Below are 18,088 nucleotides of genomic sequence, written 5' to 3' on the forward strand. Positions count from 1 at the left end.
TAATGGACAAAAGATCTTCCTTTCTATCTTTCCTCTCTGTATATATGACTTTTAAATAAAAATAAATAAATATTGAGAAAAGATACCATCATTCCTTCAAGGGGCTTGACAATTATGCACCTGTTTAAGGGATCTAACAGAGGAGTTTTATGCTCTGAGAAATCCATGCATATTCACTATCGTATAGATCACGTCCAAGGTTTGCAGGTTCTCTGTCTTCTAGGATTCCTTGAGCTTTCTAGGACTCTAAGAGTCTCTGTTGTATTGATCAACTGTTATGTGCAAGCTACAGACATGTGGTCAATTGTCCATTCATTCATTAGTCTAATGAATCTGTCAAACACCAATAGCACAAATGCTGGCCAGAGGGGAGCATTTACTCATCCATCCATTGACCTAGCTAGTGTTTTGAGGGCCTAATAAGTGCAGATCCTGAGCTGGACATTGAGAACAGAAAAAGGAGGAAAGAGCAGCATCAAGTTCATGCTTTGCAGCCTCCTAGGCGGGCAGTAACCAGGCTGGAATCCTGCCCTCTTACCCCAGCTCTCCCTAAGCCATCCCCCCTCTACAAGGATGCAGGATGGAGGCTAACACAGCCCTGTCCATCTGCAACTGGTTCAGGCAAGCAGGATGGGCCTGACCCCAGGGACCTCAGCCCCATCTCTTAGTTTCCCCCTGCCTTTCCCTATGACCACTGGGCCTGCTGCCTGTGTGTTTGACTATAGGGCAGGGATTGCTGAACCTGCTGGGTGAGTCCAGTGAGTCAGAGGCGATTCAGGTGGGCAGGAAGGCAAGCAGACAGAGTGAGCCATTGGCACTGGGGCTATGGCACTGACCGTGTGTGTGCGGCGTCTCACGGGACTGCCAGGCACCCATGACCGGCAAGTCAAGCTCAGCTTTCGAGGTGATATTTGTGGGGGTGCTCTAAGGACTTTGGGAACTGAGGTGGGGGGGTCTCTGGATTCTGAAGTCCCTACATCTGCAATGATCCCTCACTATATAGCCTGTTTCCTGTCTCTTTCCCAGCCTTATATCTCCAACTCACTGCCTCCATCCCTTCTCATCTTGTAAGGGTCCATTGAGAAAGGGGGGCGGGGGGCGGTGCCTGGACATCGGACCAAGGGTAGGGGATGTGGATGCTTTTTGGGGATGTGAAGAGCAGAGAAATGACTAGTGTCAGTTCTGAGCAGGCTCTACCCAGAAAACAAGGAAAATCCACTGTGGTCGGGAAGCAGACATCGGCGAGGTCAGTACAGTTTGTTCTTGGGTGGCGAACTGGCCATATCCATACTGTAATTCAGGGGCTCATGCTGGGGTTTCAGAAGTACAGCCTGAGGAGATGGGGTCTGTCACAGGACTGAGGGGTCAGACCCACTTGTGGAAAAGTCAGTCCTACGACTGTAGACCTCAGTCCCAGGATCACCCCTGATTTGGGGTCAGTCTTACCACACTAAGGGGATCAGTCCCAGGTTTGGGGTGTCAGTTCTGGAGGGAGCTCTAATTCTGGAGGATCAGCTTCTGTCTCGGGCTTGGGAACAGGCTCTGGACTGGGGATTTGGGTTAACCCAGCTCCAGGTGTCACATGCTCCCTCCCATGTCTAGCTGTTCCGTTGGCCCCACTACGGGGCTCCGCTGGCTGGGGAGTGTCTGTCTGTGCGAGTTGTCAACTGTAGCCGTGTGTTCAGTCCCAGGTGAGCAGGTCTGGGGAGCCAGCGCTGAGGGTGGGAGTGGGGTGGCTTGCTGCTGTCATTCCCCTGGGTCACTGTTCTCTTTTGTTGCCACTCCTGCAGGTCTCTGGGGACCTTGGTAATCTCCCTACAGCAGTTACAGAGTACCGGGCATTTGGTGCTACGGGAGGCCCTTGTGGATGAACACCTGCGTGTGTCCCCAGTGAGTGCACCTGCTGTCCATTGCCTCACCCTCACTTCTACTTCCCAGACAGGAACAACCTTTCTCCCTCACCTCTGACGCTGGGCTCCTTTCACCACAGTACCTGCTTGGATCTCACATGCGCCAAGAAACACAGTTAACTTGGGCCCAGGGGTGTGACAGTGGGGGAGAGCAGTTGCTCCCTGACCCTGAAGCAGGCTTGGTTCTTGTGGAAGACAAGGTTAAACCTGGTCGGACCTTTCTGGAGTTTCATAGAGAATGGAAACTCACAGAGTAGTAGAAATAGACATGGCCTCAATCTCAAATCTGCTTTTTTTTTTTTCCAACTGAAAATTCAGACAAGTCATTTAGTATCTCCAAGAGGTTTGGTAATTACATAATATAATCATACCTAGTACTGAATTTTTGGTTTTGTTTTGTTTTAAGATTTCATTTGAGGGCCCAGTGGTGTAGCCTAGTGGCTAAAGTCCTTGCCTTGCACATGCTGAGGTCTCATATTGGCGCTGGTTCTAATCCTGGTGGCTCTGCTTCCCATCCAGCTCCCTGCTTGTGGCCTGAGTAAGCAGTCGAGGATGGCCCAAGGCCTTGGGACCCTGCACCCATGTGGAAAGTCTGAGTGAGGCTCTGGGATCCTGGCTTCAGATCGACTCAGCTCCGGCTGTTGCGGCCACTTAGGGAGTGAGTCATTGGACGAAAGATCTCCCTCTCTGTCTCTCCTCCTCTCTGTATATCTGATTTTCCAGTGAAAATAAAATAAATCTTAAAAAAATAATTTTAATTTGAAAGGCAATATTACAAAGAAAGAAGGAGTAACAGAATCTTTCATCCATGGATTCATTCCACAAAATGGCTGCAACAACCAGAGCTGTGTCAGTCCAAAACCAGGAGCCAAGATCTTCCAGGCCATGTGTTTGGGCCATTCTCTGTTGCTTTCCCAGGCACTTTAGCAGGGAGGTGGATTAGAAGTGGAGGATCCAGGATTTAAATGGGCACTCATATGAGATGCTGGCACTGCAGATGAAGGCTTACCATGATCAGTTACAGCAATGGGTCCCATCATTCTCAGTTGAGCTCTCATCACAGCAAGTGCTCTGCTGAGCAACGAGGAGTCCGCAGCAAGCAAAACTAGACAAGGATGTGCCCTCCTGTAGCCTGACTACAGAGGGTGGCAGCCAATAAACAAATACTGCAAATACTAGCGTAAAGTTGCTACCAGCCAATGTTACAAAGCAGCTAGTGGAGCTGAGAATAGGACCTCTTTGTAAATTTCCTGCTTCCCAGAAAAGATTCCCTGAGGGAATACTGCTTGAGCCCTGCCCAGAAGGATGGTAGGTTCCATCAAGTGAGAGTGGGGCTGGTGGAGGATGTTCCAGGCAGACAACCTGGCATATGCATGAGCCTGCTCTCCAGAGGGAGTACAGCTAGGGTGTCGAGCAGCAAGAAGACCTGCAATGAGATGGAGCCAGGAAGGAGCAGAGTCAGGCCATGTAGAGCCGTGGAGTCCACAGCAAGGCCTTTCTGAGAGTGATAGGGCATTAGGATCTGTGTTTGGCCTTCTGAGGTGATAAGCTGTAAATGGCGAAGTCTGTCACAGGTTGTAGGTGGGCATCATCATGGATAAGCACAGGCTGGAAAGCCGCCTCTGTTTTCAGATGGAACTAAAGGAGACATCTGGGGGCCTCTCTTTGTTCCAGCAAAGTCTGAGGCGTCCTCAGGGGACACTGTGTGTCTGCTTCTAGATCCAGGTGGAGCTTGACCTGAAGTACCAACCGCCAGAGGGTGCCACTGGAGACTGGGCAGAGGAGGACTTTGGGGTACCCATTCGGGACAGGTACCCCCACCCGCACATCATAAGCAATGCCTGGAAGTGGTCCCCAGTTCCATCCTGAATCTGCCAAACACTGGAAACCCCTGGATGCCTACTGGGCTGCAGATCTGCATTAAGGTTTAGCTCTTTCCTTTTGTTTCTCCACCTTCCAGCTCTGAGCTAATCATCCCCAATGTTGGCTTCCAGGAGCTTGAGTAAGTATATGATGCGGAGGGCATGGGATGACCTGGGTCACTGGGGCCTGTCCTGGGGTTAGCAGCCTGTGGTGTTGGGTGTCCCGGGGTTAACTCCAGGGTCAGAGTCAACCCTCTGGAGTTAGGCATTAGTTCTAGAATTCAAAGGGTCTCAAGGTTTGAGGTCTGATCTGTAGGATTAGTCTGAGGGTCAGAGGTCAGTCCTGGGGTCAGGAAAGTCAAGGGCTTTGCAGGGATAAATGACAGGTCCCAGGCGATGTCCCTTGAAACCCTTTCCATCAGGCCTGAGGAGGCCCGACTGGAGCGGCGGGCGGTGGCTTTGGGCCGGCGGCTGGCTCGAAGCCTGGGCCAGCAGGATGATGAGGACAACGAGCTGGAGCTGGAGCTGGGGCTGGAGGATGAACCTGATGTGGAACTGTCCGGGGTCGTGTTCAGTCGCCTCAAAAGGTACCCCATGGCCCCTGCACACCTGCTCCCACACCTGCCATTGAGTCAGAGGACCTCCCCACATCTTTGGCTCCATGCCTATCCCTCTCACAGACACCTGGTCCCAGAGGAGGGTCCAGGATTGTTTTCCTGGGGTCAAGTTGGGTCACTGACAGGCACAGACCCTGGCAAGCTGGGTTAGGTCGGTTTGCACAGGTACCTGAGGGGGCCAAGTTGTGTCTCCAATCTCAGTGCCCACATCTTTGAGAAGTGAACATGTGGTTTTGTGGCTTCAGCAATGAGTCAAATGCAGGTGTAGGATTGAGATGGGGGCAGGATCTAGGGAAGCTCAGGGGACCAAGAGACCCCCACTCAGCACAGAGCAGGGCAGGAGCGGGGCAAGTGAGCACTGACCCTGGACTTTCCTGCAGCCGTACGCGGGGCCTGACCCGCGGGGATCCCTTCCAGGCATCCAGAGCCCAGGAATTCCAGGTACCCCTCATTACTTTCCCACCTCCAGCCTGCTTGTGGGAGCCCCATCTTGTATTCTGCCACCAGCAATTGCATCTTCCTTTCCTCCTCTCTCTGCAATCCGTCAGGTGGGGGTCACTGTGCTGGAGGCCCAGAAGCTGGTGGGCGTCAACATTAACCCCTATGTGGCTGTGCGGGTCGGGGACCAACGCCGAGTGACCACCACCCAGCGTGGGACCAACTGCCCCTTCTACAACGAGGTAGGTGGGTGGGCCTGCGGGAAAGGACAGAACGTGAGGTGTCCCACAGTGGTCTGAGGGTGACTATGAGGCTGGGGGCAGTTGGTGTGAACCCCTCGATCTCTGCTCTTCCCTTGCTGCTCCTCCAACCCAGTACTTCCTGTTCGAATTCCACGAGACCCGGCTTCGCCTCCAGGACCTGCTGCTGGAGATCACGGTGAGGGGGTCACAGCTGAGGGTCTCCCCCTGTAAGGGGGAAGGGTGTGGAAGCTACTCGGGACTAACACCACCTCCCCCCAGGCTTTCCACTCGCAGACTCTCCCCTTCATGGCCACCCGCATTGGCACCTTCAGAATGGACTTGGGTATCATCTTCGACCAGCCAGGTACTGAGCCTTCCTCTCTTGGCACCAGCCAGCCCGACGCCCTCTCCACGGGTCAGGGGTCTGCCTGCCCTGAGATGCACTCCCTGCAGAGCTTAGTGTTCTTCTGTGCCTCCGAGCTCCTCTTCCATGAGCAGCCGCCCAGAGCTCGGCCTGAGCCATGACCAGATGCTTGCCTCGCAGCGTTCCATGGGTTTCCCCTGAGCTGGGTTTGCTCCTCTGCCCACCCCTCTCCCCCAGATGGCCATTTCTACCAGAAATGGGCTCCACTGCACGACCCCCAGGACACCCGCGCCGGCATCAAGGGCTTTGTCAAGGTCACGTTGTCTGTGAGGGCGCGTGGGGACTTGCCCCCTTCCCTGCCACCCCCGGGCCCGGGGCACAGCGCGGACATAGAGAAGTAAGCAGGGCAGAGATGCAGGTGGCCCGCGGCCGGCAAGAAGGGGCGTGGCTCCGGGCGAGGGGCGTGGTCGCGAGGGCTAGGGTATCCAGCGGGGGCGTGGCCTCGATGCGGGGGCGTGGTCTCGTGCTGGGGAAGGCCCGCCCTCAGCATCCTTGCTCCTCCAGGAACCTGCTCCTTCCCCGCCGGGTGCCAGCCGAACGGCCGTGGGCGCGACTCCGTGTGCGCGTGTTCCGCGCCGAGGGGCTTCCGGCACTGCGCTCCGGGCTGCTGGGGAGCCTGGCCCGCGCCCTACACGACCAGCGCGTCCTCCTAGACCCTTACGTGAAGGTGTCCTTTCTGGGACAGCAGGCAAGAGGCTCCCGCGCCCAAACACGCCTCACTGCTCACCCCTCACCTCTAACCCCTCACCCCTCACCGGTGCACGCCACCTCCTCCTGCAGGGCGAGACGTCGGTGCGCAGCGAGGCAGTGGCGCCGGAGTGGAACGAGCAGTTGAGCTTCTTGGAGCTCTTCCCGCCGCTGACACGCGGCCTTCGCCTGCAGCTGCGGGACGACGCGCCCCTCGGCGACGTGGCCCTCGCCACGCACGTGCTGGACCTGAGGCAGATCTCCCACCCAGGCCGCGCGGGTGAGCGTCGCGCTGCGTCGCGCCCTGATCGGCCTCGGTCCGCGTCGTCCGCCTCAGAGGCTGGGTTGTCCAGGGGTCTCGCCCTCCTCAGCAAACCCATTCTAGGCTCCTAGCTCCGTGCGGCAGCTCGGTAACACACAGGGACCTGTCCTGTCGCCCTCCTGGGTATGCAGCCGCTCTGGAGTCTGGCCGCCACAGCGTGGACCTCCTACACGCACTGTAATCCACTTCCACCCCCCTCCCCTGCTAGCTCGGTCCAGGGACCTTCGGCACTGCTTTGGTGGTGCCAGGAGGTGTTGTCCCCTGGTATGGGCCGGCACTTCCCCTTCTGGGAGGGGTTAAAGACATGGCCCATGAAAGGACCTGGGGCCCACCCACCCTGCGCTCCCCTCCAAAGCCCTGTTTTTGTCCTCCTGCAGCGGGGTTTAACCCCACCTTCGGCCCGGCCTGGGTGCCCCTGTATGGCTCGCTCCCCAGCCGGGGGCTCCGGGATGGTCTTCAAGGTCTCAACGAGGGTTTTGGCCAGGGGATTTGGTTCCGTGGGCGCCTGCTGGTGGCCGTGTCCATGGAGGTGTTGGAAGGCAGGGCTGAGCCTGAGGGCCCCCAGGCCTCAAAGGGGTCCAGGTTGTCCCGACTTACCAGAAAGAAGAAGAAAGCCAAGCAGGGCCAGGCCCCTTCGGGGGCTCCTGCAGCGGCCGCTGGCTCCAGTGTGCAGGGGCCTGAGATTCCCAGCGCCGTGGAGGTGGAGGTGGAAGAGCTGTTGCCGCTGCCAGAGGTGAGGGCTGGGATTGGTAGCCAAGGGAGTGGGGTCGCTCTGGGGTGTAGTCCCCCCTCCTCTTCCTCAAACACATGGGCGGTGGAGGGTGTCAGTGTGGTGGCCTGAGTGGCATGCAGTGTGGATGCTGTGTGTTCTTGCATGTGCATGCTGCCTGGAGTGGACTGGCTCCTGGGACCAAGTGGAGTGTGGACTGCAGGGGACACGGAGGGAGGGTGGGGGCCTGCGGTGCCTTCCAAGCCTTGGTGCAGGTTTTTGTGTGGGTTTTGTGAACCAAAAGTGTTAAGGGGCCTATTCCCACCTGACTCCTTCCCCAGAACGCCTTGGCGCCCCTCCAAGACTTCCTGCTTTTTGGTGTGCTCTTCGAGGCCACCATGATTGATCCTGCGGTGGCCTCTCAGCCCATCAGCTTCGAGATTTCTATCGGTGCGTGGCCTCCTGGGACCCCTGCGGGCCACAAGTTGAGGGTGGTCAGGTTTTGGGTTCCTGCACTGCAGCCAGGAATGGGGTCAGACTCCCATCGAGGCGGGGGTCATTAAGGAAGGAGGTGTGCTCCTGCTCGTGTGGCCTCCCTGACCTCTGTGGCCTTCCGACCTCCGTGGCCCTGAGGCAGGTCGTGCAGGCCGACAGGAGGAGCGTGTGGGCCAGGGTTCTAGGGCCGCACAGGAACCTGAGAACACTGAGGCAGAGGTGCAGCCTCTGCTGGACTTAGAAGTGGGGATGGAACAGGAGGAAGAGGAGGAGGAGCTGGGCATTCCTGCTCAGCAACCTGAGCCCATGGATGGCAGCGGGTGAGTGGCTGGGTTATTGGGGGGTGGGAAGGGGGCGTTAGGGAGCCAGGCCTCCAGTAAAGCCTTTGCGCCTGTCCTCCCACCCAGGCCGTACCTCTGCCTGCCCCTGCGGCACCGTAAGCCATGTGTGCATGTGTGGAGCCGCTGGGAGGACTACACGTGGCGCCTGCATAGTAGCAACTGTGTGCGCAAAGTGGCCGAGCGACTGGTGAGGGCCAGGGGGACACTGGGCAGGCTTGGTCACTGATGGCGCCTGGGGCCATGGCCTTTGATGGAGCACTGTAGTAAGGCTAATGGGCAGAGCACCACGGCACCAGAACCCTGGTCAGGCCAGGCCAGAGGGCAGCTTCAAGGAGCAGAACTAAGGGCAGGGAATCAGATTTGCTGCAGCCAGGTGAGGGTAGGGTGAGGATGGGCGGGGCCCACAGAGAGAGGGCCAGGAGGCAGCTATAAAGAACGGAATCACCAACCCCTGTGGAGGTGAAGAAAGGCTGGCCAGAGAGGTGTGATGGGGTCTCACAGAGAGGGGACAAGGGTTGGGGAACAGACACCCCAAGGCTCTCTGATCCTCTTGCTGGTGTGCACAGGACCTGGGGCTGCAGGAGGTGGAGAAGATGCAGCGCAGGCCAGGGCCTGGTGCCTGCGCACGGCTCAAGCAGGCACTGGAAGAACTGGTGGCTGGGAGCAGGTGAGTCGAGAGCCAAGGCCTGGATGCTGCTGATCTCCGAGCCAGTGTGGGTGGGATGGTGGAGGCTCACAGTGGCTGACCAGGGCAGTGCGTGTGCATGGTGCTTTGCGGGGGAGTAGCCAGGATGTGATTGTCCTTGTTAAGCAAAGTCATGGGCCACTCTTAGACCCTCTGCTGCCTCCTGTCCCAAGAGAACTCGGTTTTCCAGGCTCCTGAATCAGACTTACAATGTTTCCTTCCTCTTTGGCATCCCTTCCCCTTCTCCACACTTGTTCCCACTAATGGCCTCTCCTGCTTTAGAAGAACGTGGCTGTTTCCCACTAACAGCCTCTCCTGCTTTAGAACGCAGCTGCCTCACTTCCTCCATGCAGTCTGCACCTACTGGTTTCTACACCTGCCTGCCCTTTCTTCTGTTGTAGCGGGGGATGTATCTTTGCCCCAGTAGCTGAAGCTATGATCTTGACTCCATCCCCTCTGTCCTACAGCAGGAATTTGCTCAGCTACTGCCCTCTTCTCTCCTGCCTCATCTACTTCATCAGGTTATCGTTGCAACCACAGAAACATGTTCTAGTCACTCCCGTCTTGGACCTCACTGTGCTTTAAGTCATTAAGTCTCTCTTTAAGATGTTCTTTTCAAAACCAGCTTTTAATCTCTTGATTCAGTAAATATTCACAGCTCTCACTTTGGCAGACAGCGAGTGAGGCCCAAGAGTTCTGTCTACAAAAATCCAGAAGCCTCTTCCATTCCAGGGAGAGAGTGGGATGGGGAGTGAATAGAGACGCAGATAAAAATCATGTGATTGAAAAGAAGTGTGTATGATAATTAGGATAAATGCTAAGGGGGAGACAGAGCTGGGAAGCATTAGAGGAGCTGCTGCTTAGAGCAGGTGGAGGAGGGGAGGCCCCTGTTAAGGTGGTGTTAGGAAGACCAAGGGGCCTACCACATGAGGAAGGGGGAGTGCTTGCAAAGCTCTCAAGGCTGGCGTTGGAGGAAGAGCTGGAAAGTCAGCAGTGAGCAGAGTGGATGGGCCTGGGGGGGCAATGGGAAGGAGGAGCTGGGAGGATCATGTGGGAGTCTTGTGGGATCCTGTAGAGAGCTTGGCTGCTGCTCTGGGAGATCACTGTGGGTTCTGAACAGAAATGTCCTGAGGTGTCCTTGAAAAGGATCAGCATGTGGGGAGAGTGTGTCAGGGAGGGAACAGGGGGGTCCCTCTGTGGGGCATTGTGATGTTCCGGGTGATAGGAAAGGGTGAAATGAATGCAGGATGACTGCAGTGGAGGGGAGTGCCACGCGTGGATTCAGGGGAAATGTGGAGACGGTTGTAGGGACTGAGGTCATAGGGTAAGCAGGGAGTCATGAACGACAAATGAAACGAGTGTTTGAGATTTTGGCCTGCACGGCCATGTAGACGGTGGTTATTTGAGCAGTGGGAAGCAGGAGGGGATGGGGACAGGCTCATGGGAACAGGGTGTGTGTGTGTGTGTGTGTAGCTAGTCTTTGACTTGTTAACTTTCTCACACCTGTGAAATATAAATGGACACATCTGGGAGGCAGTTAGCTGTGTGAGGGGAGTCGCAAGGAGAATTTTAGGGAGAATTCTAGAAGTTAGGGACCTGTATTTTAACAGTTGGGTTCTTACAATCCTCCAGGCAGTAGAGAACTCGGGACCTGGAGGACCCCAGCATTTAAGGGCAGGATGCAGGAAAAGGAATCCACCATGGGCACTGACCAGGAGAGGCAGTGAGATGGGTTGGAGGTGCTCACTATTCTCCACTTTTTCTTCTTCTTCCTCTTCTTCTTTTTTTTTTTGTTAAGGATTTATTTATTTTCATTGAAAAATCATATACAGAGAGGAGAGACAAAAAGATCGTCCGTTCGTTGATTCACTCCCCAAGTGGCTGCAACAGCTGGAGCTGAGCTGATCTGAAGCCAGGAGCCAGGTGCTTCTTCTGTATCTCCCATGTAGGTGCAGGATCCCAAGGCTTTGGGCCGTCCTTGACTGCTTTCTCAGGCCACAAGTAAGGAGCTGGATGAGAAGCAGGGCTGCCTGGATATGAACCAGTGCCCACATGGGATCTTGGCACGTGCAAGGCGAGGACTTTAGCCACTAGGCTACTGCACCAGGCCCTTTGTTCCACTTCTGATCCAGCTCCCTGCTGATGCACCTAACAAAGCAGTTAGAAGATAGCCTCATGAGATATCGCCTCTCAGCCTTTTGGCTAAGATCAAGTGTAGAAGATAGCCTGATGACCCAGTGCAGCAGCCTAGTAGCTAAATACTTGTTTTGTATGTGCCAGCATCCCATATGGGCACTGGTTCATCCTGGGTGCTTCATTTCCCATCCAACTCCGTGCATGTGACCTGGGAAAACAACAGGAAAGCCCAAAGCCTTGGGACCCTGCACCCACATGGGAGACCTGGAAGAAGCTCCTAGCTCCTGACTTAAGATCAGCTCAGCTCTGGCCATTCCAGTCACTTGGGGAGTGAACCAGAGGACAGAAAATCTTTCTCTGTGTCTCTCCTTCTGTCTGCAAATCTGAATTTCCTGTAGAAAATAAATAAATCTTTAATGATAATAATAAAACAAATGGCCCAAGTGTTTGGACTCTTGCCATTCATGTGGAAGACCCAAGATGAAGTTCTTGGTACGTGATCATAGTGGCCATTTGGGGAATAAACCAGCTGACAGAAGATCCTCTCTTCTGTCTCCCTTTTTCTCCCTTCTCATCCCTGCCCTTGACGCTTCCCCTGCCTCTTTGTCTTTCACATACATACACACATACATAAAAACTCTGTAAAATATTCTTGGAAGTCCCTCAAGTGATAAGCCTAAAGATTCTATGTGCAGGGTCTGGGGAGAAGCTGAGATTTTTCTAAAAGAATTGTTTATTTGAAAGTCAGAGTTACAGAGAAAATCTTTCATCTATTGGTTCACTCCTGAAATGGCCATCACGGCCAGGATTGGACCAGGCTGAAGCCAGGACAAGGAGCCTCTTCTGAGTATCCCATGTGGGTGCAGGGACCCAAGCGTGTGTGACGTCTTCTGCTACTTTTTCCAGGAACATTAGAGGGCAGCTGCGTCGTAAGTAGAAAAGCTAGGACTTGAACCAGCATCCATATAGGATATGGTGTCACTTAAGGTGGAGGCTTAACTTTATCTGCTACAACACTGACCCCAGTGATTCTGTATTTCTAATGACCAGATAACTGAAATGGTTTGGTCCTGAGGCCATACTTGACATATCCAGGGTGGTGGATAACTAGCAGTGAGCTCTGGGTTTCCAAAGTGAGGCTGGCCTTCAAGAACTGGGGAGAGATCCAAGTAGGGGAGGGCATTCTTGGATAAGGAAAAGCACCTCTTCCGAGAACACGATCGAGGGCTGTGCGGGGCTCGCAGGGAAACAGCCCCAAGGGGCCACATTCTCTCTTCTCATTCCCTTCTACTTTGTGTGCCCCATTTGCTGCAGACAGTTTTGCCTTGGTGCTGAGCGCAGGACCATGACTCGGCCCAACTCCCTGGATCGCTGCAGAGGGAAACTGCTAACTCACAGCATGGTAGGGGCCAGGGAAGGGAAGTGGGGCACTCAGCAGGGGCTCTGCATTCATGCTCTTTGCTTACCTTTCCAGAACCTCTTGGCAAAGCAAGGACTGTGGCTTCTAAGGGGCCTGAGGCAGAGCAACGTGCAAAAGAAGGTGGCATTGGCCAAGAAGCTCCTGGCGAAACTGCGCTTTCTGGCTCAGGAGGTGATGTCTCGCCTGTCCAGTGTTCCTTTCCTGCAAGCATTTGGATCATCCCAGAAACTCCCGCTGCAACGTAACATTCGTGCTTAGCAATGATGCCAGGGCTGGGGTCTTTTGCTTCGGGCATAGGACCAAGATCCACTGCGAGCTGCTAGAGGTGAAAATGAGAGTTTTAGGGCCAGGCACTGACCCTGGGAATATGCATGCTCTGTGGATGAAGACTTGCAAAGCCTCCTGGGTGTGGCCTTCCTGGTCAGAGGTTTGAACAGCATGCAGTGAGGAATGGTGGGGGTTCATGCTACTAGAGAATTCCCTCTGCTAAGCATCTATATGTGTTACCTTGTGTGAGTCTTCCAAACCCCCTGCAGCAAGGGCTGCCTTTGTTGACAGCAGCAGAATCTGAAGTTTAAAGCTAGAGAGCAACTGGTCCATCGAGCTAAGTGGAGTTAGGATCCAAAGTCAGCTCTTCCTGGACTCTCTCGCTCCATCCTGCCTGTGTAGCAGGTGTCTTGGGTGCTGGAGCTGAGGGTATAATCAAGGTCAAGTATCCAGAAGCTGGGATTTGGTGTTAGAGTTCAAGGTCTAAGCTGGAGTTTAATAAGCCAGGAAGAATAAACAGCACACGCAAGCCTGGGACTTGAAGGCCTGACAGCTGGAAGACAGGTCAGGGACTTCAGCACATTCAATTGCACTACAAATTGTGTACAATTAGAGAAGGCAAGATTTTTTAAAAGATTATTATTATTATATATTATTTTATTGGAAAGACAGATTTAAACAAAGGAGGAGACAGAGAGGAAGATCTTCTATCAGTTGATTCACTCCCCAAGACGGCCCACAATGGCTGGAGTTAAGCTAATCTGAAGCCAGGAGCCAGGAGCTTCTTCTGGGTCTCCCACACGGGTGCAAGGTCCCAAGGCTTTGGACCACCCTCCATTGCTTTCCCAGGCCACAAGCAGGGAGCTGGATGGGAAGTGGGGCATCAGGGATATGAGCTGGTGCCCATATGGGATCCTGACATATGCAAGGTCAGGATTTAGCCACTAGACTACCATACCAAGCCCAATTTTATTATTTTTTACTTGAGAGGGAGAGAGTAAGAAAGAAATTTTTAAAAAGATTTATTTATTATTAGAGCAGCCTGGACACAAACTGGTGCCCATTTGGGATCCTGGCAAATGCAAGGCAATTATTTAGTTACTAGGCCATTGAGACTGGCCCTAAAGAATTGTTGTAAAGATTTATTTATTTTATTTGAAAGGTGGTTCAGATGAGGGGAGAAAGAATCAGAGAAAGAGATCTTCCATCCACTGATTCACTCTTTAGATGGCCGCAACAGCCAGAACTGTGGTGATCTGAAGCCAGGAACCAGGAGATTCTTCTGATTCTGCCACGTGGGTGCAGGATCCCAAACACTTGAATCATCTCATGCTGTTTCCCAGGCCGTTAGTAGGGAACTGGATCAGAAGTTGAGCAGAAGGGGCACGCACTGGACCCAATGTGGGATGCCAGCACTGCAGGCAGAAGCTTAACGTGCTATGCACAGTGCTGACCTCTCAAGATACATTGAGAGTGCTTCCATCATTTGGTTCACTCCCTCGATGCCTGTGATTTAGCTGCGAAGTCAGCTAAATGTTGGGAATGTTGGGATTCTGGCTCTGAACAGGTGGAGGGGAGAGTCAGGTCTGTGCTTCAGAGGGAAAGATAGCTTCCTGCTTCTGCTTGCTTATGCGTTAGTATTTGAAATCCTGTTAAATGCGTTAGATCATGGGGACCTAGGCCCTGCCAGGTTCCTTGCCTTTTTGGGATGGATGTCCTAGTGAGGAGGACAAACTCTCCATCTGTATATGGGTAAGAAAGAGTAGCAGTCTGTAGGAATTACTCAGAAAGATACTACAGTAGCTTGAGGGTGGGTGAGTCCTGTTTAGGGAGCACCAGACTGGGAGGAGCGAAAGGGGAAGCCGGTCCCAGAGCAGCAAGCGCTGTGCTGGTCCAGCCATAGAAAGCAGCTAGTATGGGGTCAAGTCCCTGGAGACAGATAGTAGAATGCCGGTTGCCAGGGGCTGGTTGGAGAACTGGAAGAGGGGTTTGTTTCAGTTGGAGAGGGTGGGAAGTGCTGGGGGTGGATATGTTGATGATGGGTATACCACACTGTGAATGTGCTTGACGCTGCCACTGCATTGTACCCTCAGGGGTATGGTTAAGATGGCTGACCTTCCCTTCCGTGTATTTTATCACAATCTTAAAACTAAACAAGGGAGAAGTAGGGCATCCCAGCAGAGGTCTGGGCAGATGGAGAGCTTGCCCTGGCTGTGGGAACAGGGTGTCTCAGCTCCACTCCTACCTGAATGACCTCATGCTTTGCCCACAGCCCCAACCGTCCTTCCCTGACGTGCTGGTCTGGATGCTCAGTGGGCGGCGCCGTGTGGCCTGGGCCCGGATCCCTGCCCAGGATGTGCTGTTCTCTGTGGTGGAGGAAGAGCGTGGCCGGGACTGTGGCAAGATCCAGAGTCTGCTGCTCACAGTGAGGACCCTGAGGGTGCAGCTGCTGGGGAGAGGGAGAAAGGTGGGCTCTCAGGAGAGGGCTGGGCTACAGAGGTCCAAGCCTGTGGTTCCTAACTGGGAATCCCACACTCTTTTTAATTCCACAAAACTAAGAGGAGACTATGCTTTTTTATTTTTTTAAGAGTTGTTTATTTTTTATTGGAAAGGCAGATCAGACTTACAGAGAGAAGGAGAAACAAAGAAATACCTTCCATCTGCTGGTTCACTCCCTAAATGGCTACAATGGCTGGAGCCAAGCCAATCTGAAGCCAGGAGCTTCTTCGAGGTCTCCCACATGAGTACAGGATCCCAAGGCTTTGGGCCATCCTCTACTGCTTTTCCAAGCCACAAGCAGGGAGCTGGATGGGAAGTGGAGCAGCCGGGACATGAACGGGGACCCCATGTGGGATCCTGCTGCTTGCAAAGGGAGGATTAGCCAATTGCCCCCTGGTGCCGGGCCCAAGGAGACTGTGCCTTTGTCCAGGTCTGCTTTGGATGGAGGTGAGCAACAGGTGTTGCTGTCTGGGCCTGCGCTGACCTCCAATCCAGGATCTGATCCCAGCAGGGTAGTGACAAAAGGACAGAAACTTCTTGGTCCCTTACAGGTGTGAGGGTGTGCACACTATATCCAAAAATATCCTCAGAGAGATGACCCTGCAGAGATGGGGAAAACGTGGTGTGAGAAGGAGGCATGCAGGGCACTGTATGGTTTTGGGATGTGAGCTCATGGGAACAGGATGCAATGATGTTGGAAATAGGTCATGGAGAGGGGTGCAAGGTTGAGGCCCAAAGGGTGTTGTTTGATCAGGAAGTTTGGGGATAGTTCTGCAACAGGTACCTGGGGTTCTAACCTGCTGCTGGCCGTCACAGACTCCTGGAGCAGCCCCTGGGGAAGTCTGCGCCAAACTGGAGCTCTTCCTGTGGCTGGGACTGAGCAAGCAAGCCAAGGCCTGCACCTCTGAGCTGCCCGCTGAGTTGCTGCCCGAGCCCACTGCTGGGTTGCCCCGCAGCCTTTACCGTGATGGTGAGTGTGCAGCCTGGTCCCATTCCCTAGGGGCGGGGCTCATAAGGCAGGTGGTCCCCTGAGCAGACCTGGCTCTTTCCTTCTCCACACCCCAGATTTTAGCTACTTCCAGCTCCGGGCTCACTTGTACCAGGCCCGTGGTGTGCTGGCTGCAGATGACAGCGGCCTCTCGGACCCCTTCGCACGAGTGCTCATCTCCACCCAGTGCCAGACCACGCAGGTGAGGCCTGCGTCGCATGAAGGACCAAGAGACAAGGAGGCATGGGGCTGAGTGTCCCTGCCAAACTCCCTTCTCTCCCTGCACTTTCAGGACTGGATGCTGGGGGAACTGATCTGACTTGGGTGGCAGTGGGGTATTGGAACCAGTGTAGTGTTAGTGAAGGGTGAGGGTTCATTTTCTGGGGTCCATTGTGGGCCTGGCTCTGAGGATGGTTGATTGCAGTGGTACCAGCAGGGATGCTGGCCCAACACTCCCCCACCTCCAAACTTGCACTTAACTTTTGTCCTCATCCCATTGCATTTGGGACTGGCCTCTAGCTTAACAGGGAGGGCCTATACACTGGGAGTCTTCTGACAGCAATCCCTTGTCTATGCGGCCCCCTAGGTCCTGGAGCAGACACTGAGTCCCCTGTGGGACGAGCTCCTGGTATTTGATCAGCTGATTGTGGATGGGCGGAGGGAACACCTGCAAGAAGAACCTCCGCTGGTGATTGTCAATGTCTTTGACTACAACAAGTTTGTGAGTGTGGCCAGGGCCCACCTCCCTCCCCTGTCTGGGGGTCCCCCACCTCCCCTGGCTCCTGAGACTCTTTTGTCGCCCTGCCCCATGCAGGGCCCTGCAGTGTTCCTGGGGAGGGCGTTGGCTGCCCCGAGAGTAAAGCTGGCTGAGGACCCATACCAGCGCCCTGAACTGCAGTTCTTCCCCCTGAGGAATGGGCCCCGGGCAGCAGGAGAGCTCATTGCCACCTTTGAGCTCATCGAACTGGACTATAGCGGCCGATTTGAGGTCAGAACACCCCTTCACACTGGTCTGCCTCGTTCGTCCGTTGGGCTGTGCGGCCTCCCAGGAAGACACAGTGTGGGCATTTCCTGGGATCTGAAGGAGAGGCTACAACGTCTGTCCTGGGGTCACCTCCTGGAACCTCCTGATCCTAGGGACCATCACAAGTGCTCAGACCACGGTTTACCTGCCAGGCCCAGGGACTGCAGGCTGCTGGCTCCTCCTGCAGTCACCCCACCCCTACACCTCAGCCACCTGCCCTTCCTTCCAGTTCACCCCGCCAGCCATCCACTCATCTGGCCTTGCCTGGGAGATGCCTTGCCAGCAGCTTTGCATGTCCCTCCCCCAAGCCCAGGCTTAGCCTCCTTTGGGCTGATGACTCTTGACCTCTAATCTCTACTCTCTGCCTCTGGCAGCCCTCGGTGCCTCGTGATGTGGAGCCCCAGGATCTGACAGGCTTAGTGGATCCCCTCTCTGGACGCCTGTCCCTGCCACCCAGTGTGCGACCTGTGCTCAGAGAGTTTCGCGTAGAGGTAGCGTCAGACCCTCACAGTCTCTTCACTCCCCATCCCGGTCTCAGCCCTGGCTGCCCCTGGGTCACAGCAGGCCTCTGTGTGCCCTACTTCATGGCTGCAGGTGCTGTTCTGGGGCCTGCGTGGTCTTGGGCGTGTGCATCTGTTTGAGGTGGAGCAGCCCCAGGTTGTGCTGGAGGTGGCTGGACAACGTGTGGAGTCTGAGGTCCTAGCCAGCTACCGCGAGAGCCCCAACTTCACAGAGCGTGTCAAGCATCTGACTGTGGTGAGCCCAGAGTAGGGGATAGGGGAGTGAGGGTAGGCGGTAGACAAGGACTCTGTGGCCAAGCCCCTTGGCTCATTTGGGGCCACAGAGTGAGGCTCTTGGGCCTTTAGACTCTGTAGCCACAATTAGCCATTCCTGCCACTGCAGCATGAAAACAACTATAGAAGGTATATAATTCAATGCATTTGGCTGTGTCCCAATAAAACTTTATTTACACACGCTGGCAGTGGGCCAGACTTGCTTGGTGGGGCTGTGGTTTGTGATTC

At 54.6% G+C, this 18,088-nt stretch overlaps 1 protein-coding gene and 1 pseudogene across 1 annotated transcript in view; both read left to right on the top strand.

The window, feature by feature from the left end:
- The first annotated feature begins 825 nt into the window (after window positions 1-825).
- The window catches only part of LOC121157105 (fer-1-like protein 4), a 28,332-nt gene continuing 11,069 nt past the window's right edge, over window positions 826-18,088 (top strand). Inside the window, exons 1-28 of the mRNA XM_040981119.1 lie at window positions 826-904; window positions 1,191-1,246; window positions 1,603-1,691; window positions 1,791-1,890; window positions 3,630-3,721; window positions 3,871-3,912; window positions 4,195-4,359; window positions 4,770-4,830; window positions 4,938-5,069; window positions 5,203-5,265; window positions 5,349-5,433; window positions 5,671-5,830; window positions 5,998-6,181; window positions 6,274-6,460; window positions 6,880-7,235; window positions 7,553-7,661; window positions 7,849-8,026; window positions 8,114-8,234; window positions 8,614-8,714; window positions 12,183-12,270; window positions 12,343-12,459; window positions 14,828-14,980; window positions 15,871-16,024; window positions 16,120-16,244; window positions 16,629-16,763; window positions 16,857-17,030; window positions 17,441-17,557; window positions 17,661-17,822. Coding sequence (XP_040837053.1) covers window positions 826-904; window positions 1,191-1,246; window positions 1,603-1,691; window positions 1,791-1,890; window positions 3,630-3,721; window positions 3,871-3,912; window positions 4,195-4,359; window positions 4,770-4,830; window positions 4,938-5,069; window positions 5,203-5,265; window positions 5,349-5,433; window positions 5,671-5,830; window positions 5,998-6,181; window positions 6,274-6,460; window positions 6,880-7,235; window positions 7,553-7,661; window positions 7,849-8,026; window positions 8,114-8,234; window positions 8,614-8,714; window positions 12,183-12,270; window positions 12,343-12,459; window positions 14,828-14,980; window positions 15,871-16,024; window positions 16,120-16,244; window positions 16,629-16,763; window positions 16,857-17,030; window positions 17,441-17,557; window positions 17,661-17,822 — 3,585 coding nt within the window. The remainder of the gene's footprint in view (window positions 905-1,190; window positions 1,247-1,602; window positions 1,692-1,790; window positions 1,891-3,629; window positions 3,722-3,870; window positions 3,913-4,194; window positions 4,360-4,769; window positions 4,831-4,937; window positions 5,070-5,202; window positions 5,266-5,348; window positions 5,434-5,670; window positions 5,831-5,997; window positions 6,182-6,273; window positions 6,461-6,879; window positions 7,236-7,552; window positions 7,662-7,848; window positions 8,027-8,113; window positions 8,235-8,613; window positions 8,715-12,182; window positions 12,271-12,342; window positions 12,460-14,827; window positions 14,981-15,870; window positions 16,025-16,119; window positions 16,245-16,628; window positions 16,764-16,856; window positions 17,031-17,440; window positions 17,558-17,660; window positions 17,823-18,088) is intronic.
- On the top strand, window positions 10,915-11,067 carry LOC121157516 (annotated as a pseudogene).

This window comes from Ochotona curzoniae, unplaced genomic scaffold (genome assembly GCF_017591425.1).
Source record: "Ochotona curzoniae isolate NIBS_2020 unplaced genomic scaffold, NIBS_Ocur_1.0 contig_3520, whole genome shotgun sequence".
In the NCBI taxonomy this organism is placed as follows: Eukaryota; Metazoa; Chordata; class Mammalia; order Lagomorpha; family Ochotonidae; genus Ochotona; species Ochotona curzoniae.